This window comes from Octopus bimaculoides, chromosome 4 (assembly GCF_001194135.2).
Source record: "Octopus bimaculoides isolate UCB-OBI-ISO-001 chromosome 4, ASM119413v2, whole genome shotgun sequence".
NCBI lineage: Eukaryota > Metazoa > Mollusca > Cephalopoda > Octopoda > Octopodidae > Octopus > Octopus bimaculoides.
This window is the reverse complement of record NC_068984.1, coordinates 54,252,778-54,279,261: the sequence shown is the minus strand read 5'-3', so window position 1 is coordinate 54,279,261 and position 26,484 is coordinate 54,252,778. Positions and strand designations below refer to the sequence as shown.

At 37.3% G+C, this 26,484-nt stretch overlaps 1 protein-coding gene across 1 annotated transcript in view; it reads right to left on the bottom strand.

The window, feature by feature from the left end:
• LOC106879538 (electroneutral sodium bicarbonate exchanger 1) overlaps positions 1-26,484 on the bottom strand; it is a 161,385-nt gene that overhangs the window by 64,465 nt on the left and 70,436 nt on the right. The window contains exon 4 of the mRNA XM_052967632.1: positions 10,985-11,145. Within this exon, the coding sequence (XP_052823592.1) occupies positions 10,985-11,145 (161 nt within the window). The remainder of the gene's footprint in view (positions 1-10,984; positions 11,146-26,484) is intronic.

Below are 26,484 nucleotides of genomic sequence, written 5' to 3'. Positions count from 1 at the left end.
TTGAATTTTGGAAGCAATCATAACCAACTACTTTTCAGTGATGTAACCCTCGGTCGGAGGTGGGTGGGGAGACGAAGTTGCTAAATATGTTGTTTGGGTGCCTTGGCTTTCATAATTATAATTAGTGATAAATTATACATGGTTCGTTTCATGGCATTCAATCATTTTACGATATATTCTCCACAAGGAATATGTCAACATTGCTGAACATGACGAATGGGGGCACTCTAGAAGTATGTTTCTTCCGCTTTATTATGAAAGACTACGCCATTTATGAAAGACTATTTCACTGACGTCTGAATAACACTTTGCCTGTCCTACTTATCACACGTAATACACAAGATATATTTCCCTTGCGTCCATGCATCATACATGATACACATCCCCAATTTGTTTCAACCACCAGAGTAACTGAGTACTTATGAAAGAACATATGAAACAAGAGATAACTAAAAGTCTGAAAACAGCATTGGCGTTTAAGACAAATTTATGAAAATACTTTGGACAGGCAAAAGATTAGATTGTCCATGCACTACTATAACGATGGTTAGTTTATATCTTACTAGATCATATCTGAACATGTTACGACTATTGTATGAAATAGAAATGCATTAATGAATTCCTCTATGTGGAAGATTAGAGTTTGTATGCTTTAGTATTACCGATTTCCATTAATGACGTCAGTTAAATGCAAGTATCCGTAACACAACAATGGTTCGTAGTTGTGTTATGGATATTTACTTGGGTGTGTCTCTTTTCTAAGCATCAGAAGGTGTTATGTATATTAAGATATTGACAAGTTAATTAATGATAATTAACAATATACACAAAGAGACATCATATTTTACTACAATGCAAACTGCTGGGTAATTACTGGTAACAATGTAGTTACAATAACTGTTAAAACTTGTTTCATAATCATGAGGATTTCAATGTTGAGGGCGAGAGATCGAATCTTTAATTAGGTTGTCGTCAGGATTATGTTGTCTTAGGACATAATATAAATGTAATCAACAGTTTTGTGAAAAACTTTCTTAATTTAAGCAAATATATTGTCTTAACGAATTAGGGGTATTTAAGTGGTTGCTCGATCTGCGAGAAATAGCAACAAATTTTCCAAAACCAAACCCTTACCGTTTTAAACAACGAAGGACAGTCTAGTATAGTATTAGATGCTTTACAGAAGTACGATGGTCGTGCTTGGAATGCCTTTGATCCTTAGTCTACTCAATCAATTTTTTGACCCGAGGGTAAATAACAGCAACATATTCTTAATTGGAAAATCCTGTTGGATTATTTTTAATTACTGAGAAAACTAGTTTCTGTTTGTATACAGTTATGTTGTCCTGACAGAAAAAACAGTTATTGTTGCAAGTGTTGATGATGGCTAGACCCAGATTAGCCTAAACAAATAGATTTATGATCAAAGGCGTTCGTGACTATCCCGTTAATTTTCTATATTTTTACTTTTTTTTTTCTTAAGCACTGCATTACCGTATGTATCCTTCCTTCTTTTAAGCGAAAGGGTAAATTTGAGGAAAATTTGGTTACTATTTCTCGCAGGTCAAGTGCCCACGAAGAGGTTCTTTCCTTGGCTTGATACTCTACTACTGAGCTATATCTCAGATGGCAAAACAGTTTCTTTTGTTACCTTTAGCTTTCGTTTTTCTATACTGTCTGCCATCTTTCTACTTTCTATGTTTATAAAGCAGCGAAATCATATCCCGCTTTTTATTAATTTAAAGTGCAAAAACCTGCCAACAACCGAGTTTAGTTAAGCATTATTTTCAGTTCTAAACATCTATTTGTACGCTCTTAGTTTGGGATTTATCTAAGTCCTCCATCCCTTTCAGAATTCAAGCAAGTCTAAAATAAAATAACAAAACTCTTTTGTTTCAGTCAAGACAGCTCTTGGTATCCGTGGATATATGAATGAGTTTGTGTGTGCACATATTTATATGCATTCATCAATAAACCTGCGCTCATGCAATGAGTGTGCATGTTATTTTTTTCGTGCCCAAATATGTGCATTTGAGTGAGTATATCATATACACAGCTTTGTGAATATATGTTCAGTCTAAGCATCTCAAACGGAGAATCCCAGCACAGTTTTACGAATATGTAAACGTGTGTGTGTGAAAGAGAGAGAGAGAGAGAGATGTCCGGTCGCTCAAAAGTGCTACTGGTAACATGTAGTCTGGTACTATTTGTTGTCGGTGACTCAACTGGTTTCCACACCAAGCTTGCCTAGTGCCGACAGTTGACTACTTCACTAGTTGACTATCAAATAATTGTGGAAGGACATAGAAATACTCATGATAATGAACGAGTGCGCCGCAAGACTATCTGGAAGTGATGAGCCCCTAGTTCTTGTTAGAACATCTGTCGAGACACACACGCACATATATATTTGCATACCCAAGCATTTTTCTATCCCGTTTTCTTGTGAGAATGTAGTCAATATACCTTGTGTGCCCACCAGATTGATAGATGAACTTGTGACTGGTTGGTTTCTTGAAGTTCGCGTTGTAAATCATGAGATCAGTTGCGTTACAGAACTTCTAGAGCCTTGTTCCGTCTTTAATTCTGGGACCAAATGCATAGCTTCCATGTGCAATCTATCAGGTTGCTGCCTAATATGTCCATTGAAGTTGCTGGTCACGAAAATAAGGTAAAGGAACTATGTAAAATTAGACCTTTTGTTCATCTGCCATTCCGGACTGAGAAGCATGAACAAAGATAATTATGCCATCGTACAATCTGACTGCCTCGATCGCCCATGCATTTCTCTGTCAACATATAACTGTATCACAGTATCGACCAATCTATCGGATGTTGTTACACACCGCTGGTGACAATGCATCTTCTCGTATTGTTGTATCTTTCGAAAGACACCACCTTGCCGGCCAGTTCGTCGTAGGGTTGCCCATTTATAGCTGAGTGGACGGGAACAACGCGAAATGAAGCGTTTGTGCTCAAGAACACAATACACTGCCGATGTGAGAATCGAAACCACAGTCTTGCAATTGCGTGTGCAACACCCTTGCCTCTTGGCCACGTACCTTTTACTATATATGTGTGAGAGTATGTGAATGTCTCAAGCAGCGGTGGGAGCTACAAAGGGACATACGGAAAAACAGGAAAGAAGCAACAAGATAAAATACGCACAATGGATGCGGGCTTACTTAATGCCTGATTACTTATCGATCAATTATCACTATATATATATATATATATATATATATATATATAAAAATTCATGTTGTAAAGCTTCAACAAGTAGAATAGCACTCGCTCAGCTAAACCAGGGAAGATAATGTCACAACAGAAATAATGTATTTCACAGCGTTTGTGATTTTTATTATAACATTATCTCTCTCTTTCTCTCTCCCTCTCTCTAAATATATAGATGTATATAGTGATATAGTGTGTGTGTGTGTGTGTGTGTGTGTGTGTTATTGCCTGCTGCAACTCAGAATTTTACCGACTGACGAAATGCAAGATATATTTAAGTGAAACAACGCGGCGCAAAAGGGTAGGCTGGGTCTCTGAATGCTTATTTCATTACTTGCTGCCAGACCAGTTTGAGAAATCAGCGTAATAGATATCAGCAATATCCTATTCTATGTATTCAGTACGTTGTCTTCAGCCTGTAATAAAACAACGTAAATACGCTCGCGCACGCACATTCAATATATATACTATAATGCTACAATGACAATTTTATCGTAGTCCTGGTAATACTGTTGTAAATTGTGATAATATAAAATCATAATAAATACATGACAGAAAAATATAATAAAACTATTTGATAACGAAACTGAAGTGCAAACATATGTATATACTTCAAAGCTTTGTAAGAAGCAAACGTCAAAGTCCTGTTTTGTGACAGTTCTGAAATTTCGAGTCGCAAGCATATGAAGAGGCAACGGCTAAGTAGTTCCCACATAAATACATGCATATGTAAGTACAGACATACAGACAGAAACACACACTCATATGATTGCTAGCGTCATCATCGTCATAGACGTCGTCGTTCTAAGTCGTCTTTCCATGCAAAGATGAGGTGGGTAGTATACGGACATGCCTTGTCTCATACATGTGTATATATACGCGTGTGCGTGTGTGAAAATGACTGTGCGCGTATGCGTGTATATATTAAGGCAGACAATTAGCAGAGACTTTAACGTCTCATTAACTGCTCTCGTCACTCCTAGTTCAAATCCCGCCGAGGCCAACTTTGCCTCTTTCATAATTTCGTGGTTGATTATTAAGTTAACAGATTTGTATTGGAGTAGATTCTTCTCTCTCTCTCTCTCACTCTTTCTTTCTTTCTTTCTTTCTATCTAAGAAGAAGAGGAAGAAATCGATTATGATCATGCCCGAAGAGGATGGACAGTGGAAGACCATCAATTCCAGCTACTGACATGAAACGCCAGAGAGCGTCGATATGATTCGCGCGGACAGTTGAGTCACAATTCCTGAGCTTACTGTACATATAGACTGTGGTCTCAATGCATTACAGATGATAGCGAACAACTTTGAACATCTGAAAGTCTATACAAAATGTGTACCTCGGTAGCCGAAACCTGATTTCAAGGAGAGACGTGTCGATATGTGCTCTAATTTGCTGGAAACCAATGAAGACACACTTTTTTTTTTCGGATCAGGTAATAGGGGATGAAACATAGATGTTTCATTATGACCAAAAAACGATGGATGAGTCCAAGGAATGGCGTCAGACCTCTTCTTCAAACTTCAAGTGCTAGCCGGTGTTTGGCACAGAAAGTCAGAATGCTTTTTTTTTCTTTTTTATGACAAGTGTGTCATTCTTCTTGATATTCTGGAACGTGAATGTATCGTGAATGCTGAGCAGTACATTGGGTGGCTCAAAAGGCTTAGAGAATCAAGTAATCGGCAAACTAGGTTGGTCCCGTCTGACCGGATCTGGTCCCTATGAAGAACAGTCTTCGGAGATAATACTTTGATATCACACACAAGGTGAAAGTGGCTGTGAAGAAGTGTTGGATTTGAGAGATGGATTCAACGATAGTGCAAACGCATCGCTTGCGATAAAGACTATACGGAGTAGTACCTTCGTATAGAGGAAAAATTACTCTACCAGCCTATATAATTTGAACGACTTTTATCAGTTAATAAATAAACATCCCCAGTTTTGCATTACTTTTGGTGCAACACTCTTACATCCCCACACTTCGATCATACAGAAGTATGACTTCGATCATACAGAGATTGGAGAAACTACGAGCAGCTTTGCATGAATACCTCGTTTCTCATTTCTCCTGGCAGACTTAAATATGTTTATTCTCCGTATCTTTAATAATCTCCTCTCCAACTGAGAGATCACACAAATGAATGGCTAGTAGCAATATCATCCGCACTTGGAAGAGTTTATATTCCTCTTTTCAAAATGATCTTCAGTTAGTATCTGAACAGCATCTTTGGTCCTCCAACCAGGTGTTGATCATAAAGCAGCTGACCGTAGAGGATCGTGCAGGGGAGATGTAAGCCAAATATGTGTACACCACGACTGAACCTTCTCAGTTAAGTCTTGTATAGTGAAGATTCAATGTTAATAATATTGGCTCAATGCGGTATTTCGACAGGAAACTGAAATTATATTTTAGGGACATCAAATTTCCTCGTCGACTGCGCGTATGGGAGAAGTAATAACGCTGCTTATGTATCAGAATTAAGTGGTGTGGTTTGTTGTTAATATTTTTCTGAGAAAAAAGGGAGGAGGGTCTGTGGTACAGCATGCCATAAGCAAATTACTTCAGTTTACTGGATCTTAACTGTCTGACCCGTTTTTCATTAGCTGCAACGACTGCAGAGATGATAGTCAGTAGGGCTTTTGGATTGTGAGATATCAGATCTCATTCAACAGTAAACTATAGCTAAATGATATTTTAGCTCAGAGCTTGGTAATGAACTGGAGTCTTCTGTTGTTTAAAATGTTTCCGTCGATTCAGAAGTTAATAGTGACTCCCACCTTCTTTTACGTTTTTCTAAATAACGCTGTAGTCTCACACATGCGCGCGCGTGCGCGAACACATAATGCACTCACGATGCACACACACGATGTGTGTATATATGTGTCTATGTACGTGGTCATGTGTTTGTACAAATCGCTTCCAGTAACCGATCAATTTTGTAGTAATTTCTCTAATTCTTTCACCAAACATAATTCGTTAAAGCCCGCTTCTTGTTTTAACATCCAACTTTCATATATGAAGATTCGAGCTTTTAGAAAAATGCACTGTGCTACTTAAAGCTGGTTGTGCTTCAAACAGAAAAACATTTCTTAGCACAAAAGTGTCATTAAGCTGCTGATTACTAGTTAAGCTGGAGTTTGTTTCCTTTTCTTAATTTCGCATTTTACTAGAGAGGCACAGCTTCCTGTAGAATCATTAGTTCTGGGGTTAGTCTTCTTTCGTTTCACTGCGGAAATACATTTTTTTCATTTGTGTCTTTGATCAGAGTCTTGTCAAGTTCTACGATAAGGTTTGTTGTTCAGCAGGTTTGGTTTTTGGTACTTAGTTAAAAAGAAAATTATTGCGGAGATCAGTGACTGAACTTTGTGAACTATTTCTTTATATAATTCATTGAAAAATCCGATTCCATTACCTGGAAGCATTACTGTTGGCTATCGTGTGTGACGAAGTCATTCCCAAAGTTTGTTATTTGAATATATAACGAACACAATTAATTGAACAGACTGCAACTGACTGAACAGAAGCACATCATTCTACATGTCTATGCCGAAATTGTGGTAATTGACCTAACAAGGAGCAGTCACTCTATCAGCTAGAGAAAACCTTTACATTCCCCTTAAGCCAAACCGTAACCGTTTTAAAAAAGGAGGGACATAATGGAAGACATAGTCCAGGGTACATTGTTTGAAAGTAAGATGTGGTGTTCATGGCTGAAACTCTTTGTCCATAGGTCTGCTCAATCAGAGCTGACCTGGGATAAAGCAACGATCACAAGGATCTAAATGGTAATTAGTGATAAAGATTTCTGTAGAATTTAACCCTACTTTGGATCAATTCAATACTTGGGGACATGTTATTTTTTTTTTCTTATATACACTCGTTTTATTACTAATAACGAAACAAAGCCAATTAAGTTTGACAGATGGTAAATCAATTGATTGGAAAAACACCAACATTATGTTTCAATCAAACGAAGACAGAATTCATTTTGTTTTGGTTTCTTTCATTGGAAATCTTAGCATAAACTGAATGAAAGAAAGCACACACACACACACACACACAAGAAAGAAAAAACATTTTCTTCAGGCAACAGTATACGAAACATAATGAAAATGTACTCAAATTTCACTCCACAGTATGAAAGCAGAGATGATGGAACATTTAGGTGAAAGGAAATCAACGTTGCTAAACGAGTTTTCTGAACATATGATATTCCATCGCTAGCGTCAGTCATAGAATGTCGTATTAGAAGTTGATGAAAAGAGCTGCTTTATTTGAATGGCTATAGAAAATGTAATTGCCAGCTATCGAGAAGATTTCGTAACAAAAGTGAATCAATATAATAATTATATCGCAACATAATTGAAATTCACATTGCCATATCTAAGGATGAAAAACTTAAAGGTATTCAGATGGTATGATTAACCTGAATTAGCTATTATATTTATTAAGATATATTTAAGTTTCTTTTAATTTTCAGCGTAAGACGCCTTGCATTGAAAAGTGTCAATGAAGCGTAAACTAACATTACTTTCTTTTAAAACCCTTTGAAGAAATGTTTTAACTGACGTGTTTTCCTTTTTTAACGGTGTATACTCATTCAGATTATTTGTAAACCATTCTCTACAAAAGCCCCTTCTCTCTCTCTTTCCTCTCCCTCATTCATTACTTCGGATGTTTTTTTTTTAACAACTTTGGTGAAAAATACGTTATTGTACAAGAAGTGTCATTAAGCCAACTCGTTTTAAAGAAAACGGCGCAAGGTTAGAGATACTTGATCCTTGTAACACTCTCATTCTTTTAAAATGCTCTATGTTGACAGAACGGGATATATTGCTACAAACAAGTGATTAAGAAAAAATAAGGAAGAAAGAAAATTCTCCACAAACCAGTCAGTCAACTTAACCTAGCTTTTAAATATACACTCTTTTATTTTGTTATTTGGGATCAGTTTTCTATTACAATCAACCAACAAGAGTAGGGCTAATTTTCACTTAAAAAGGTCATACAGACGCTAAGGAAATGTCAATAGCGGAACACTAAAGTCATTGAAAATTAATTAGACTGTCCAACTTTACTTTGATTTACAATGTAGAATTTTAAACTAAAGTGATGCAGTTTACTAAAGGAAGGGAAATAAGTGTCGTAATATTTCTACTGAAGAAGGGCGCCTAAATCATTTTGGTTAACGATATTTCTCCTATTTTTAATAGATATAAATGAATTTATTAGTAGACAGCTGACAAGATCAAGACCACATAGTCGGTGTATAACAAAAGAAAAACAAAACAATAACAAAACAAGACAATAATGCAGTATTATTAGCATATAATGTTAAATCGAAAGGTTTTTTTTTTTTTAATAAAGCAATACTGAACGTTAGTCATGAACTCAGTAACTGAAGTATTAGTGTAGTCTAGTAGGTAAGGTATTGAATAGATTTAGTATTGACTCTATATTCTACTGGCTAATTAGCAAATATAGAAACGCTGTTAGTCATTGACAAAACTGTAAATTACTATTATTTATATTTTTAAATATGTTATATTGTAATTCGTATACAATAGCATCTTGGTTATAGGTTTCAACAGGGCCGATCACTGGTTCACTGTATTTTTTGATAGTGAAAGTGACAAGATGTTTGTAACACGATGTAGGACAAATATTTCAAGGGACTATGTTCATAGAGTATCGGTTTGTCGGCGACTTACACACACACACAGAGGAAGATATTGGTTAATTCGAGACCATGAAAGACGACACTTGACCACGTCTACACCATATAAGGTTTAAAACAAACCAAGTTGAAAATTTAAAATGACTGTTATAAACCACAGTATTTTCCTTACTGTTGTTGCTTAGCTCTAGATTAATCATGGACGTATATGCATACAATGAAAATTTTTCTATTAATGACCACCCAGTCTTTTTCCTAGCCTATATATCCAATGGTTCCTTCTGCTTTTCTAAGATAGTAGTGTGTGATGTGGGGTAGGTTTGTTTGCTTATTCTAGCAAGTCTTAGATCCTCCCTCTGTGGCTCACTGCCTTAATTCAAGTTTTTGCTTAGCGCCGTATCATCCCTGATAGAGCAGCATTATCATCAATGACGTTCAAGCCATAACCATCCAGTTCCTTTGTTTCATCCAGGCATTGTGTATATACGGTGGAGGCGAAATGGCCCAGTGGTTAGGGTAGCGGACTTGCGGTCATAGGATCGCGGTTTCGATTCCCAGACCGGGCGTTGTGAGTGTTTATTGAGTGAAAACACCTACAGCTCCACGAGGCTCCGGCAGGGGATGGTGGCGAACCCTGCTGTACTCTTCCACCACAACTTTCTCTCACTCTTTCTTCCTGTTTCTGCTGTGCCTGTAATTCAAAGGGTCAGCCTTGTCACACTGTGTCACGCTGAATATCCCCGAGAACTACGTTAAGGGTACACGTGTCTGTGGAGTGACCAGCTACTTGCACGTTAATTTCACGAGCAGGCTGTTCCGTTGATCGGATCGACTGGAACCCTCGACGTCATAAGCGACGGAGTGCCATCAACAAAATGTGTATACACGATGACATTATCCCAACATAGACGGTCAAGTGATAACGTATAGATTCATAGACTGCAGTTCATTAATACCTTTTCTCAGTATAGGACCCTTTGTAATCTTTGCCCCGGTTATTTAATCCCATTTCCAGAGTTACGCTACATCTGGAGTGAATATTATCCTTTATCGTGTTTCAGTCATTTGACTGGCCATGCAAGAGCACCGCCTTGAAGGGTTTTAGTAGAACAAATCGACCCTAGGACTTATTTTTTTAAGCCTATTACCTATTCTATCGGTCTCTTTTGCCGAATCGTTAAGTTACGGGGACATAAACACACCAACACCGGTTGTCAAGCAGTGGTGAGGGGACAAATACAGACACAAACACACACACACACAGAGGCATTTACATATATGTGTATAAACAACGGGTTTGGTTTCTTTCAATTTCCGTCTACCAAATCCGCTCACAAGGCTTTGGTCGACCCGAGGCTATAGTAGAAGACGCTTGCCCAAGGTGCTACACAGTGGGACTGAACCTGGACCCATGTGATTGGGAAGCAAATTTCATACCACACAGCTACACCTGCACCTCCAAAACCTTCCGGGCTTGCTACGAGGTTATACAGTTTTAGAAAACCAAAGCTATACTATAGACACAAACTCTTGATATAAAGCCGTTTTTACTGTATATTGGATGCAGCATAGCCGAATGGGGAAAGTTTGCTTTACAAAAACGAGTTTTAACGTTCGGTCCCACAGCGGGGGTAGCATAAGCAAGTGTCTTTTGCCATAGCCACAAGGGATTCAAAACTTGTGAGCGAAATTGGGTAAATGGAAATTGCACAGAAGCCAGTCCAGTGGACTGTACTCGTAATTCAAAAGTTCAAGCTTATCATACACTGTGTCACGCTGATTTTTACTTGACGATTACACAGACACTTTCACACTAATTCCGTGATTAGGTAACTCAGCTGATCAAACAACTGAGACCGACATATATTTATTTGTTTCTTACTTTTCTAAATGGGGAAATAGAAAGGTTTATGATCCTGTACGTTAAGCAAACCCAGGAGTTCGGAATGAAGTATTAGTATATTTTAGATGGTTCTTTATAATGAATTAGCTCTGATCATGTTGCTACAACTGCGGGTACTGAAATGCGCTACAAGTTATATCAGTTTGATAACATTACTAATTTCCTTACCTATCACTTGAGATAGATTATGTGCGTCCATGTCTAGCATCACAGCACCAGACATCATACAGCTTCGGAGTTCGAACAAGGAATGTAAAGATAAAGATGCCACATGAGGTTTCGACCATCTTTCTCCTCCTTCCTCAACATCTTCTTCATATTTCACCCATCTATAAAGAAAAGTTCGGGATTTCTTTGAATATTTTGATAGTCGTTTACAAGAAGAGGTAGCTGAAGATAATCAAATGATGACGAGAATGATGATAACGATGATGATGATGGTGATGATGATACAGAACCAAATCTTCTCTTACACATATACACAATATGTAGAAAATAGCACTATTATTCGACACTGCACACTTAACTGCGTTCAGGTGTGCAGTGAAAGCACGTAATATAAACAAGACTGATGGAATAGCAAGGATTTCTCATATAAATAGGCACAAGGCTAGAAATTTGAAGATTGGGATCAAATCATTTCTAGTATTTTGCAAGTATTTCCTTTTTTTTTTTTTGAACTCCCGAAAGGATGAAAAACGAAGATGACTTTGGTGGGAATAATGTATAACAACATTTAACAGTTTTACCTCACTCTCCACTGAGATGTGACCATGTTTGAAGTGGTTTTACCACTCTTTGATCTGATTTTTATCCATGGCATCATCGCTAAAGGCCTACTGAATCTTTTGAATGATTTGAACTTGAGGATCACCAAGCTTTTGGCAAAACTTGATGCAATATCTCTACTGGATGTGTTCGGTGAAAACGAAAATCCGACGAGCAATCACTACATGTTTGTACTCTAGATGTAACAGCCGGGAGCTGACGCGGTCTACCGGTGATGCGAAAATTTCCACGCATGCGCAAGAAGGATAGTGTCACCTTCAGCCCAAAGAATTTTGCCAATACTGCATTAGTATATGATGCGTGGACGCCAGGGAAATATATGCTGTGTTACGTGATACAGACAAGCAAAGGGTTAAATTGGTCTTATTTTCTCATTCGTAGCCAGAGTGTTTTCGACTGATCTGCATGAACTCTTCCTTTCCCAGTTATATATATTGTATATGATATACACGTACATGCACATGAAAGAACAAATTAGACGGCTAATAGTGGAACAATTTAAGTAATTGAAAATTTCCTAGACTGAAATCCTGGCTACCTCCGTGATTCTAATGAGAGAGGTAACACCTATCAATATATATTTCAATTGACCGATGCTTTAATGTGAAGGCGCATGGCTTAGTGACTAAGATGTTGCACGCAAGATCGCAGTTTCAATTCCCAGACCGGCGTTGTGCTCTAGAGCAAAATACTTCGTTTCATGTTGCTCAAGTTCTCTCAGCTAAAATGGGTAACTCTGCGAGGGATTGTCATTCCATTCAGGAGGAATGTTGACTTACCTGCTTAGCCAGCAGAGTGGCATCACTCTAAAGCCGCAACAATGCGAAGAAGAGCTCTGTGATCAGCGGTGTATAACAACATCTGACAGTCTGGCTCATGTTTTAATATAATAGTTAAACAAAATTACATATAAACTCGCGTAACAAAGCTTCATATGGACTGAACCATATCGCATCGCTTTAACGATTCACACTTTAAATTGAGTTTTCTTAATTTTATTTTCATTATTCTCAAAAAAAAAAAAAAAAAAAACTTATTTGGTACCGTAATCATCATTTATTTATGGGGGGAAATTCATTTTCTGGTGGAAAATTTCGTTCAAGATATTTGTATATATCTTGATATATTATGTAATGAAAACAAAATTTCATTCATGAAAGAAGTCAAATATTTCTGTGAAGCTAACTTACGCCTCCTTTTGTCTATGAAAAACCATCAGGTAAACAAAGAAACGTGATTTAATTCGTACTTCCTGAGAATAACCTACTACCATCTCACCTAGTCTCTTATTTTAATGTGTCTCTCTTTACAAAACTACTTGACAAAGACATGATCATTGTATTAGAAATTAAATTACTAGGTCTGCAAAGAAATTTAATAGATTATGATAGTCGAGCGCAGATAATGGATGAAAAGAAAATGTGACTGACCCCCGAAAAAGTGCATAACAAAGACATTACAAGGTAAAAATAAACAGGTTTTATCACTACTTATGTGTGAGAAAATGATTTGAAAACGAATTCATATTCGAATTCTGGCAGACAATGATTTTTGCTATTGTTGTTGTACTTATCATACATTAAGAATATTCGTCACCTCATTTTTCTTTTTTAAAAAAAATATTCATTAATAAAAGTGCAGAAACGGGGTGAACTTAATGCAAAATTTTGGCATAAGACCAGCAGGTTTGGGGGAGGGGCAAAGTCGATTAAGTCGACCTCAGTGTTCCACTGGTGCTTATTTTATCGATCCCGAAGGATGAAAGGCAAGGTCAATTCCAGAGGAATTTTAATCTAAAACGTAAAGATGGACGAAAAGCCGCTAAGCAGTTCGCCCGGCGTGCTAACGATTCTGTCAGCTCGCCGCCTTATCTTTTGTATAATACTCCAACATAATGCTGGTATTAAAAAAATCTTTTGAAGTTGGGGATGGGTAGAAAATTAGAATAAGAAGATATGGGTGTTTATTTCAATCAGAACATCTATAATTTGGCCTCAAAATTCGGAATGTCAATCACCGCCGCGGTTTTCAAACTGACAAATACAAATCCCTGTACTATCTCAAAATTATTAGCGAAGTTGTTTTCTACTTCCCCTCTTAGATAATTTTTTCTAATACATGCACAAAGCCTGTAATGTTGGTGGGAGGGCCTTATCGATTACATCGTGCTCAAATGGTACTTATTTTATCGATCTCGAATGGATGAAAGGCAAACTCGACCTTGGCAGCATTTTAACTCAGAACGTAAAAAGCCGAAAGAAATATTGCAAAGAATTTTATCCGACGTGCTAGCAATTTTGCCAACTCGCCACCTTTTCCCTCTTCTCGAATTTTAGCACAGAGCCAGCGGTTTTTGAGGGGAAGAAGAAGTCGCTAACACCGACCCCACTACTCAAATGGATACTTATTTTATCATCCTTGAAAGAATGAAAGGCAAAGTCGACCTCGACAGAATTTGAACTCAGAACGTAAAGACGGACGAAATGGCGCTAAGCATTTTGCCCGGCGTGCTAACGATTATGCCCTCTTTATTAATGAGAAGATGAAAGAGATTGCATCCATATAATGCTTTCTTTACTATTGTATTAGACAAGTTTTAACATAGTTAAATCTTGTCATAGATAATTCTCCCACCTTTTCAATCCGTACCCCACTTTACAACACACTCTGAGAAACACTGAGCCAACATCTTATCTATAAGACTTGTAACCACTGGGATTATTTTCTTCCATAAAGTTAAAAAATAGGATTATGATACCGAAATGTAAAATAATTTGTTCTTGCTATTATTTTGTTTTGTATACTGTCCTGCATTACTTAAAAAATGTATGCCTTCTACCTTCCATAATAATACTGTTTACGTGGGCTTTTACAGGAAATGCGAAGAATAGATTTCACGGTACATCACACGCTACATCACAAACCCTTTAACAATATTCACTCTCATACCTAAACACATATCTAAGCAGTCAATCCGAAATCGTTTTTCAATAGTATTCCGTTTATTTTCGTATGCCCCTTGTTTTAATTCTATCTTTTAAAAACGAGATTCGGGGGCGAAATCTTTTCTTGGTTGTTACTATTCATACACTGAAAGCAATGACTTTTCAAGTAATTTGCATTCACGTCATATTCGGTTTTCTTACGGACTGTGGCCTCAGCAACAGAATTCATGAAACAACTAGAAAGTTACTGTGTGCTCGCCCTACTTGCTAGAAACAGCAGCTTAACTTTTTCAAATTGCACGTCACTGTCTTACAAAAAGAATGGCAAATATTATAATGCATTACTACACAATGGTGAAAGGTCACTGCTGAAACGCTTTTGACCATAGGATTACTTAATCAGGGCTGATATGGGCTCAATAACGAAAACATCAATAATAATTCTATTGATGTCTTCGTTATTGAATTTCACTTTTAGCGACGAATTAGGAAGGTTTGATGTGTGTATGCTTAAACTTTTTGTTGAAGTAATCGTTAAAAATTGATTTTATATGAAATAATAAAGAATTCATCAAACTAATGGTCTTATTATTAAATTTGCTAAAAAGTGCTTTATAAAAATCTTTGTCAATAGGTCAAAGATTCATTACCGTCTTTTATTTTATTTTTTGTTAACTAGATTTTTTTTAACGATAGTTGGTAAGAACTTATTTCCGTATGCGAGTTTTTCATTTGGTTCATTGTAAGATTGGTATCAATTTGTCACCGAAATTAATTTAAAATAATTTAAGATGCTAGTTTTCCTAGATGTTATGGTTCAGAATCCGAATCGTTAAAATAGATGTTGATCAAATATGATCTTTTTGCCAATTATTGAATGCAAATGCTATTCCGTATTTTCCGGTGCCCAAGTCGACATAGTATATAGCGTATGTTGTGTAAACATTCAAACACTGTCACTGCTTCCCAAGTCCTGCAGTATTTCACATGAAACTTTTGGTCCTTCAAAATCGATCGACCTTTTTTCTGGCGGTAAATTTTGGTCTGAATAACTCAACTTGTATACCGGAAAACAATATGTTAATCCATACAGTCAACTCCATGTAATTGTGAAGTGTGGTGACTATTTTATCGACGCTCAGAAAGTTGAATGACGGAGCCGAAATCTATGGGATTTGAACTCAGAGCATAGATGAATGAATCTAAAATAGTGTATGGCATTTCGTCTGGGGTTCAGCGCTATAGTCATAAAGTGTTTAAATAACACACAAAATGCTCATCTGGCAACGGTTATGACCTTCAAGAAACGTAAAAAAAGAAATGGAATATTTTGTTTCTTGTTATATAAATGAAAATATCACAACCAACAAAACGTGTCACTGCATTAACGTCATCAGCCATTCATTGTCCGATACCGTAGCATATAGTCTTAAATTTCAATTCGTCAAATATTTTGTTACAGTGTTTCAGTTTAAACAGAAGAAAATTGTTTATAAGCAAACAGACATCTAAGGTAAAAAAAACAAACAAAGGAGTCAATATCTCTTATACAATAACCTATTCATTCAAGAGGAAAATACGAACGTTTGGTTACACACAAACGCTCACACACACACATTTTTTTACATATAGATTTTTGTAACTTTCAAATGAATCTCCATCTGATACCTGAAACTAACCATTCATCCATCTTCGTTTATCATTCTGGAAAAAATAATTTGCGTTCATTAAACCAGGTATGAGCAACCTTTATCGAGGCTCATCATCGGGTAGACTAAACTACTAAAAAAAAAATTCAAGAGAATTTTTTGTCGGCGTGCCATTCAAAAAGTTCTGCGGGCCGCAGTTTGCTCATGATTGTCTTAAATTCTTCTAGAATATTCCAGTAGAAACTATATTCACATCACACTTTACTGATAACAACAAAGCCGTTTTGTGCTCAGTTTTCTTAAAACATATTTCGTAAAATCATGAACTGGTAAAGAAAAAATGCAACGAAAATAAAGAAATGTTAACTCTGTAATTAATCTTAAGTGTTAACAATAAAATGATGTCTCAAAACTAAAATCTATATCTACATTTATCTATATAAGAATTAACTGAATAGCCAGAAGAATAGCCGTCATAGTAATACACATTTGTATTAATGTATTGGTTTCAAATTTTAGTACAAGCACTTTTGAGAGAATGTATAAATCGATTACATCGACCCCAGTGCTCAACTGGTATTTATTTTATCGACCCGGAAAGGATGAAAGGCGGTATTTGAGCTCAGAACACAGAGACAGAAGAAATGCCACTAAGCATTTTGTCCGGCTGTTAGCCATTTTGCCAGCTCGCCGCCTTTACTTTATATTAATATATTATAGGCTATTATGGTGACGCGCTGGCAGAATCTTTAGCCAGCCAGGAAAAATGCTTAGCAGCATTTCGTCTGTCCTTACAAATTCTGGCGAGATCAACTTTGCCTTTCATCCTTTCTAGGCGGCGAGCTGGCAGAATCGTTACCGCACCGGGAAAAGTGATGGGCAGCATTTCGCCTGTTCATACGTTTTGAGTTCAAATTCCATCGAGGTCGACTTTGCTTTTATCCTTTTGGGGATCGATAAAATGAGTACCAGTTGAGCATTGGGATCGATTTAATCGACTTACGCCCTCCCTGACATTTCTGGCCTTGTGCCAAAATGTGAAACCAATATCATATCTTAAGGTGACGAGCTAGCAGAATCATTAGCGCGTCGGACAAAATGTTTAGTGACAGTTATTCTGAGTTGAAATCTCGTCGTGATCAACTTGGTCTTTCATCCTTTTGGGAACGATAAAATGAAGTACCAGGGTCTATGTAATTGATGTGCTTCTCCTTTAACATTGGTAGCCTTATGCCAAAATTAGAAAGAAAGTACATCTTATAGGTTGTAGCTTAGTCTTAACTAAGCAAACTTATGCCTGCCTAGGCCAGCCTTTCTTTTTGATATACATTTGAAAAGGCATGAGTAGCTTTTTTCAACAAGAGACATGGTTCATATCAGGCCGGTTGCACTACTAAAGGAAATTCAAGGTAATTTTAAAGTTTGCTTGTGATTGCATTAGAGGCGACGTTATTATATCCTTTTTTTATATTAGTTTGTAAGATATGTGAAGGGGATATCTACTGAACTTAGAGCGGCCGCGTAAAAGTTTTTCCACCGACTCAATACAATTTATATCTACATGTGCCTAATGAGCTTTAGAGAAAAGAAATACAATAATGAAGAGCATTTTAGAAATACGTTTAATTGTGACAGTAGAAGTTAATGCCCGAGTACTTACGGTATCTGAGTAGCAGATAATGTTACTGTAGCAGTGATTCAAAACCGAACCGCTAGGTAATAGGTCATGCATCACGCCCTAACCACAGTCACAGCAATTTCACGTGATCGGTCTATGAAGCAACCAATCAGCGTCAAGTCATCACGTGATCCAATCTTTTAGAATCTTCTTTGTGCCATAGAAAACTGGAGTTTTTGGCGGTAGCTGTGCGATGTGTCTCCATTATTGTTACAGCTAGATGACCTAGGAAGACGGTTAAGACAGGCACACAAGAACCTCCGTCGCCACGAATATAACACAACCGTTTCCAGTTATGTTGGGCCAGCCATAGATTGCTGTATCAGTAAGCTTGTTGTAAACTCCAAGCAGTATGTCTCTCCTACTATGTAATTATTGGTCTTATTATTTGTAAAGACCAACACAGTTTAACTTTATGTGCAATAATAAAAATCTTCTGTTAAGTGTTCGTTGGCGTTGTCAGTTACTTCTTTCACGCAGCCCAAGAAACACATTTTTATTCAACTCAACCAGTCGTTATCACAGCTACCAGAAGCCAACGAATACATTCGCAACATTACTTCTAATTCTTTGCTGTAGATGTACGCAAAAATTTGCTTATATGCAAATCTTGTCTCTCTTTGAAAAGCATGTCCACATCTATGTGAGTTGCTATTGCCACATTGAACAGCTAAGCAAATGAATATCTCTTTTTAAAGTGTGTATTAAGATTTTACTACGAAATTATAGAAACAATTTCTTCAATTAAAACACTTCGATTTCATCTTGAAGCCATTTGTTTTTTACTTTTATGTTGTAGTTTGTAAAACATTCGCTGGCACTTCGCTTGCACGTATTTAATTATGAGTTTATTCAATGCAAACGTTTTGTTTCGTGTCTGGAAAGCATACTGTGCAGCTCAGAATAAACACTAGGTCTTCTGGAGATAGACTGACATGTGCATAACTAAAATGGACCAGTGAAAAAAAGATCACAGAAAAAATTTCAATAAATAAACGATTTAATGGGGTTTTTCTTACTTCATTGTTTTATTTAACTCAGTGAGAAAAAAAAAATACGATTTTTTCCGTGTTTCATAAATAATGATTCTAAAGTATAATTACTAATGTATCCAAAACAATGAACAACCTATTAGACTAGTCTAAAATGATAAAGAAATCTTAAATATTGCAATTTAGACATATTTTAAATAAAAATATTGCTTTCATTACTTATTTTGAATACCATCTTTACTCAAAACCCATTTCTCCCCACCCCTTTCTTTTTCTTGTTCTCATTTACTGCAGTCACCCTCCGCTCTCCCTTTTTTTTTTGTCACTATCTTAAAACTTTATATCCACCTCTTCATCACCGATTTTCGCCATTATGACAATATTCTTTTAATAACTATAAAGAAACGAAGGAAATATTGATCACATATAGCTAAACCACGTAATTGTACATTTTACTATTTCCAAATTTTCGATTTTCTTATAAATGTTTTACTAATTTCTTCGTTTCCCTTTCGTATTTTATAACTTTAGGACTATCTCTTACCCGGGATCTTTTTTAAAACGGGGGCCACATTTTTCATTAATGTTTTACATAGTGTTTTTGGTACCGAAAGACTTTCAAACTTCGTATACTTATCTATTTTGTGTTATAGAACAGAAAAATATTTTTGTATCCGAATTTATTTCATGTAAAAAATTGTCTTATTTCGATAATTTCAACCAATCACTGACAAGTATTCAGTTGTTTACATTTACTCCTTTGGCTCATTAAACGATGTAAAGCGTATTTAATCTCCATACCTTCGTTTTATTTGCTTTTTTCATTTTAAATTTGCTTTAACCCTAACCCTAACTCTAACCCTAACCTTAGGGTTAGGGTTAGGGTTAATTGTTTCAGAATCGTTTGTTTATGTAGTCGGCACTTAATGTATATTGGCTGAATGGACGTCAGTGATTGGTTGAAATTACAGAAATACGACAACTTTAACATGGAATAATTTATGGATTTCTTTTTTTTTTTAAGAAGACTAAGAGAAAAAGATGTTTTATATGACACATTCTACCAGTGTTCCAAGTTTCAAAGTGTTTCGTTAATGAAAAATGTGGCCCCGTTTTAAAAAAGATCCCTTACCCGGTACAAACACAAACGCGCGCGCACACACACACACACACACACACACACTTTCTTTCTTTCTTTCATACTCATACACATTTTACTCTTGGACTTATTTTAGTCATTGAGCAGTAGTCATGCTGTAACACCGGCTTCATTGATTAACTTGATCAAATCGACCTCAGTGCTTATTTTTATGTCAGTTATGTCAGTTATTTGATCATTTTCTTTTGCTACAAGGAAGTACCCAACCCAATCCTGGTTATTAATAGGGGCAAAACTAGTAAAAGGATGAGCCCATCCAATCGCTTTATCAGACGGCCTTCTTAACTAGTTCCGTGTACCATATATATAAATCAAAAGATTTACATTGACAAGCTGTCATTCTTAGAATGATATTTTCATATTATTTTATACAAACTGCAATGTGTAACATGTAGGGAGGGACATTTATTTCGTAGAAATGTTATGATTTTATTTTCTTATGATTTTCTTTTTTTATCTGTTTTACGACAAATACTTTCTGTTTATTGACTTTTCTTCAATTCATAAACAATTCATAGGCGCAGGAGTGGCTGTGTGATAAGTAGCTTGCTTACCAGCCACATGGTTCCGGGTTCAGTCCCACTGCGTGGCGCCTTGGGCAAGTGTCTTCTACTATAGCCTCGGGTGTGTTTGTGTGTCTGTGTTTGTCCCCCCACCTCCATCGCTTGACAACCGATGCTGGTGTGTTTACGTCACCCTAACTTAGCGGTTCGGCAAAAAGTGACCGATAGAATAAGTACTAGGCTTACAAAGAATAAGACCTGGAGTCGATTTTCTCGACTAAAGGCGGTGCTCCAGCATGGCCGCAGTCAAATGACTGAAACAAGTAAAAGAATAAAAGAGTATAAAATAATGTATAAGAATTAAAATCATTAATCCGTTTTGTCCGTCGTCTTTCGTTTTTCTATAGATAATTTATATTTAGTGAATGCTATTTCTTCGCTTTCAGAAAAACTTTTTCTTGTTTATTCATTACTCTGTCCAAAGCTACCAGTTTTGTAATACTCAACAGCATTCTATTATACAATTAACGATATTTATTTAGACAACTTTTGTTTTTCTGTACATATCTGCGATAGATAAAGAAGAGTCACTGGATAAAAAAAAAGAGCAAATAACGGAAAAGAGGACAAATAAGTTAACGATAAAAAGAGAGAGAGAGTGAAAATAAAAGGATAACGGAAGCAATTTGTACGTTTCTTTTAGGGGATATTCGAAGAGCAAACTACTGGTGATAACAATTAGTACGCGCTAATGAAAACCTTGCATCATGAAAAACTCGAAGAGTAAATAATAAAATGCAATGGTACAATTACCCAAAAATAGGAATGCATGTTTACTGGAGTAGCGGTGATGACATATTCCCGCCGCTCCTTATGATGAGGGGATAAGGAATCAAAGACCTGAGATCTATTCCCAAGAGAATTTTCTGGGAGCAGACAGGCATCGGCTGTCAGGCAAAAGGAATTTCTTATGAATGTCCGGTGCATATCTATGAATGGAAGAGAGTAGAAGTGGTTCAGCTATACTAAGCTTTAATTGTACTTAAAAAGAGATTTATATTTCATCATCATCTTTTTCAGGGCATGGTATATTCTCTAGTGGAGGCGCAATGGCCCACTGGTTAGGGCAGCGGACTCGCGGTCATAGGGTCGCGGTTTCGATTCCCAGACCGGGCATTGTGAGTGTTTGTTGAGCGAAAACACCTAAAGCTCCACGAGGCTCCGGCAGGGGATGGTGGCGAACCCTGCTGTACTCTTCCACCACAACTTTCTCTCACTCTTTCTTCCTGTTTCTGTTGTGCCTGTAATTCAAAGGGCCAGCCTTGTCACACTGTGTCACGCTGAATCTCCCCGAGACCTACGTGAAGGTTATACGTGTCTGTGGAGTGCTCAGCCACTTGCACGTTAATTTTACGAGTAGGCTGTTCCGTTGATCGGATCGACTGGAACCCTCGACGTCGTAAGCGACAGAGTGCCCAACAACAACATATTCTCTAACTCAGTGATTCCCAAAGTCGGTGGTAGTGCCCCTTTTTTTTGGGGGGGGGTGATTGAAAAAAAGTGTGTCGATAACGGGGTGGCCAAAAGGAGGTGATGGATATAAAAAAAATATATATTGGGTTAATTAGGTTAAATTTTATTCGTGAAATACAGTTGTTTTGAATTTGCTGCAGAAAGTGGTCTGTGTTTGTGTTGGTAGTAGTGGAGGGTGGCTAGCAATATGGGCCCGGGTGCCAAAGGGCGGCAGCCAGAAAATGCTTGGGAACCACTACTCTAATTGATTTCAGACATTAGATTACAACCATAATAGAACATCGTTTTCGAAGGTTTTCATGCGATTGTATTGAATTCAGTGCTTACTTCAAACTGGTATTTATCTTATCGATCTTTATTTATTGAATGGCTCAGTTACCGTTCAACGTAATTAGGTGCAAAACAACGCTCCGTATTACACCGGTACACAAATACATAGACACATACATGAATTCACACACGCATACATGTACACACGCTCTTTTACTCATTTTATACTGATAGTTGTTTCAGTCACTGGAGACCGGCCATGCTGTAGCACCGGCATGAATGAGTAACTCGATCGTATCGATCCCAGTGAATACTAAATCTGGCACTTATTCTATCGTTCTTTCAACCGAACCATTTAATTACAGGAACGTAAACAAACCAACACAAGTTGTCAAGTGATGGGTGATAAACATAGAGATACACCCATTCATACAAGTATATAAGATGGATTTAAAGACAACAGGGATCTTTTTTAAAACGGGGGCCACATTTTTCATTAATGTTTTACGTAGTGTTTTTGGTACGGAAAGACTTTCAAACTTCGTATACTTATCTATTTTGTGTTATAGAACAGAAAAATATTTTTGTATTCGAATTTATTTCATGTAAAAAATTGTCTTATTTCGATAATTTCAACCAATCATTGACGTCCATTCAGCCGATATACATTAAAGGCCGACTACATAAACAAACAATTCTTCGTTTTATTTGCTTTTTTCATTTTAAATTTGCTTTAACCCTAACCCTAACCCTAGGGTTAGGGTTAGGATTAATTGTTTCAGAATCGTTTGTTTATGTAGTCGGCACTTAATGTATATCGGCTGAATGGACGTCAGTGATTGGTTGAAATTACAGAAATACGACAACTTTAACATGGAATAATTTATGGATTTCTTTTTTTTTAAAGAAGACTAAGAGAAAAAGATGTTTTATATGACACATTCTACCAGTGTTCCAAGTTTCAAAGTGTTTCGTTAATGAAAAATGTGGCCCCCGTTTTAAAAAAGATCCGACAACAGTTTGTGTCTAACAATTTTACTCATAAGGCATTGGTCAAACTTCGTAACCATACAGCCACACATACACAATCATCATCATCATTATTATTATCGTTATTGTTGTTGTTGTTGTTATTGCGGTGATATGGTAGAACCGTTAGCACACCTAACAAAATACTTAGTGATATTTCGTCCGTCTTGACGTTCAGAGATCAAATTCCGCCTTTCATCCTTTCGGGGTCGGTAAAATAAGTATCAATCAAGTGCTGGGATCGATAAATCGAGTTCTTCTTCCCCTCAAAAACTGCTAGAAGTTTCTGAAGGGAGCTGGTACAACACCAACATGATCGGAAGGGTGTAGGCCACTGTATTGGCATTTGAAGAGGAAGTGAGAGGTGGTAAGGTGCCCTTAGTCCAGAAGTTGTTCACTTCATGCCTAGCAGTCGGTCAGCCTATCTTCGGATGCAGTTGTGTGTGTGTGTGTGTGTGTGTATGTGTGTGCGCGCGCGCGCGTTTATAAAAACTTTTGTCTACGGTAATGTGCTGTGGGAGCAAACCCAGTGTCATATGGTTGCAAAAAGAACTTCTTAACCATGCGGCTTACGCTTACGTCTATTGTTGTTGTTGTTGGCACTCCGTCGCTTACGACGTCGAGGGTTCCAGTTGATCCGATCAACGGAACAGCCTGCTCGTGAAATTAACATGCAAGTGGCTGAGCATTCCACAGACACGTGTACCCTTAATGTAGTTCTCGGGGATATTCAGTGTGACGCAGTATGACAAGGCTGACCCTTTGAATTACAGGCACAACAGAAACAGGAAGTAAGAGTGAGAGAAAGTTGTGGTGAGAGAGTACAGCAGGGTTCGCCACCATCCCCTGCCGGAGCCTCGTGGAGCTTTAGGTGTTTTCGCTCAATAAACACTCACAACGCCCGGTCTGGGAATCGAAACCGCGAGTCCGCTGCCCTAACCACTGGGCCATTGCGCCTCTCGCTTACGTCTATAAAGACAGATAAACTACCTATCCCTATAACGATAAGTAAACACATCAATGAATGTGTGCGTGCGCGCGTGTGTACTACGCTTGTGAATTTATTACATCCAGAAATCATAGAGTGTTATACAAAATACATCAAAGTATTTCATTTCACCACTCTATGACCGGCTTTGTATTTCATGCATGTTAAATATATACCACATGTGTACCAGGGTGTCATTGGTTCCGATTTCTCCTACAAAGGTGTGGCCTCGTCCCAGTGTGTACCGGTTACAAATTTCGTTTCCCAGTATGTTGAATCCATCCGTTACTTAATAGCTAAAATATTCATTTTCTGTTATTTCCTTGTTCCCAACTACTGAACACTTAATTTTTAACTTTAATTCTAATATCAAATAATAATTATTAAACACATTTTTATGCTAGATAAATTATATCTCACAACACTTAGTTTAACAGTCACTTCCTTTACAGAAATAAAGTCACCCCCTGCTGGTTTTAACGATGATGTCACTGACTGCTTTGAAGACAGACAATGGGCGCCAAGCCCAGTTGTCGTTTATTGTTAAGAATCCCACAAACTACTAGTTGCTATTCAACTCTGGTGAAAAATGGGAGGAAATTACAGGATTATACTTGATTGCATCTTACTTTACCGTTTAAAGAAATACCATCTACTACATGCAGCTAAACATTGACTTCCTGATTTGAAAGCTTAATCAGCCACCCACATGACTATAGAGGTAAAGAGGCAGGTTTACTAGAAATACCAGCTATATCTTCTTGAAACAGGCAGGTCATACCGGATACTGTTTTCTTTGATATTCAATACCCATAAGGAAGATGTATGGTCATAACAGGATTACCTTTTGATCATAGGTCTGCAAGGCCAGGACTAACCTTTATCTAAGCTACAGCAATAACAATGTCTGGAATAAGATGGCACTCCGTCGCTTACGACATCGAGGGTTCCAGTTGATCCGATCAACGGAACAGCCTGCTCGTGAAATTAACGTGCAAGTGGCTGAGCACTCCACAGACACGTGTACCCTTAACGTAGTTCTCGGGGATATTCAGCATGACACAGTGTGACAAGGCTGGCCCTTTGAAATACAGGTACAACAGAAACAGGAAGAAAGAGTGAGAGAAAGTTGTGGTGAAAGAGTACAGTAGGGTTCGCCATCACTCCCTGCCGGAGCTTCGTGGAGCTTTAGGTGTTTTCGCTCAATAAACAATCACAACGCTCGGTCTGGGAATCGAAACCGCGATCCTATGACCGCGAGTCCGCTGCCCTAACCACTGGGCCATTGCGCCTCCACGGAATAAGACGAACAGGTTCATAAAAAAATTTCCTCCCAGAAAAAATTTTCCTACAGCAAACTTTGAAATCTGTGTGTGAGATATTACAACTATAACACTGTTGATCAAAGATCTGTTCTATCAAAGACCACTGGGGCGGAGGATATAAAACACCAGCATATTTCAGGCCTTTAAGTATGGCCAGCTTTTCTATGGCTGTCCCATATTCACAGTCTTGCTTGTGAATTCATGATTTTTGAAAATACTCGAGTTATTGGATAAGTCTATTTTTCTATCTCTCACTCATATGCATACAGTTTGTCATAAAGTATGTTATGTAGCAATGACGACAATCAAAAAAGTAATCTGTGTACTTGGAGGTGAGTCAAAATCCATCCCCAAACAACTTGTTGAGGCTATTCAAAATTATTTTGCTTTAGGAACTGATGAATGAAGTTTCATTTCTTAATCTAAAATTGACGAGTTCGTTTGAGCGAAGTTTTTAAAGATATTTTGTTTTAATTTTTCATTTGTTTTTTTACAACAAAAATACGTTATTATAATAAGCAGAATTGAAAAAACGGAAAGACTTCTGTCTCCACCCCCATTTTCTCCCAAATTTGTTTATTTAAAAAAAGATTTTTGCCAAAAATCCCCGTTTTCGGATCCGGAGGTTCCGGAAAATAGCCCAAAATCGGCATTGTGAAAATTTTCAACCCCTTTCCCCCCAACTTCTTCCATTTTGATTTTTTTTTACCCCAACACTAACCCTAAAACCCTAACCATAAGTACAGAAATGTTTTGAAAGTTTTGTCCGAATCATAATGTCCGTATTTTTCCGCATATTAGATCGGAA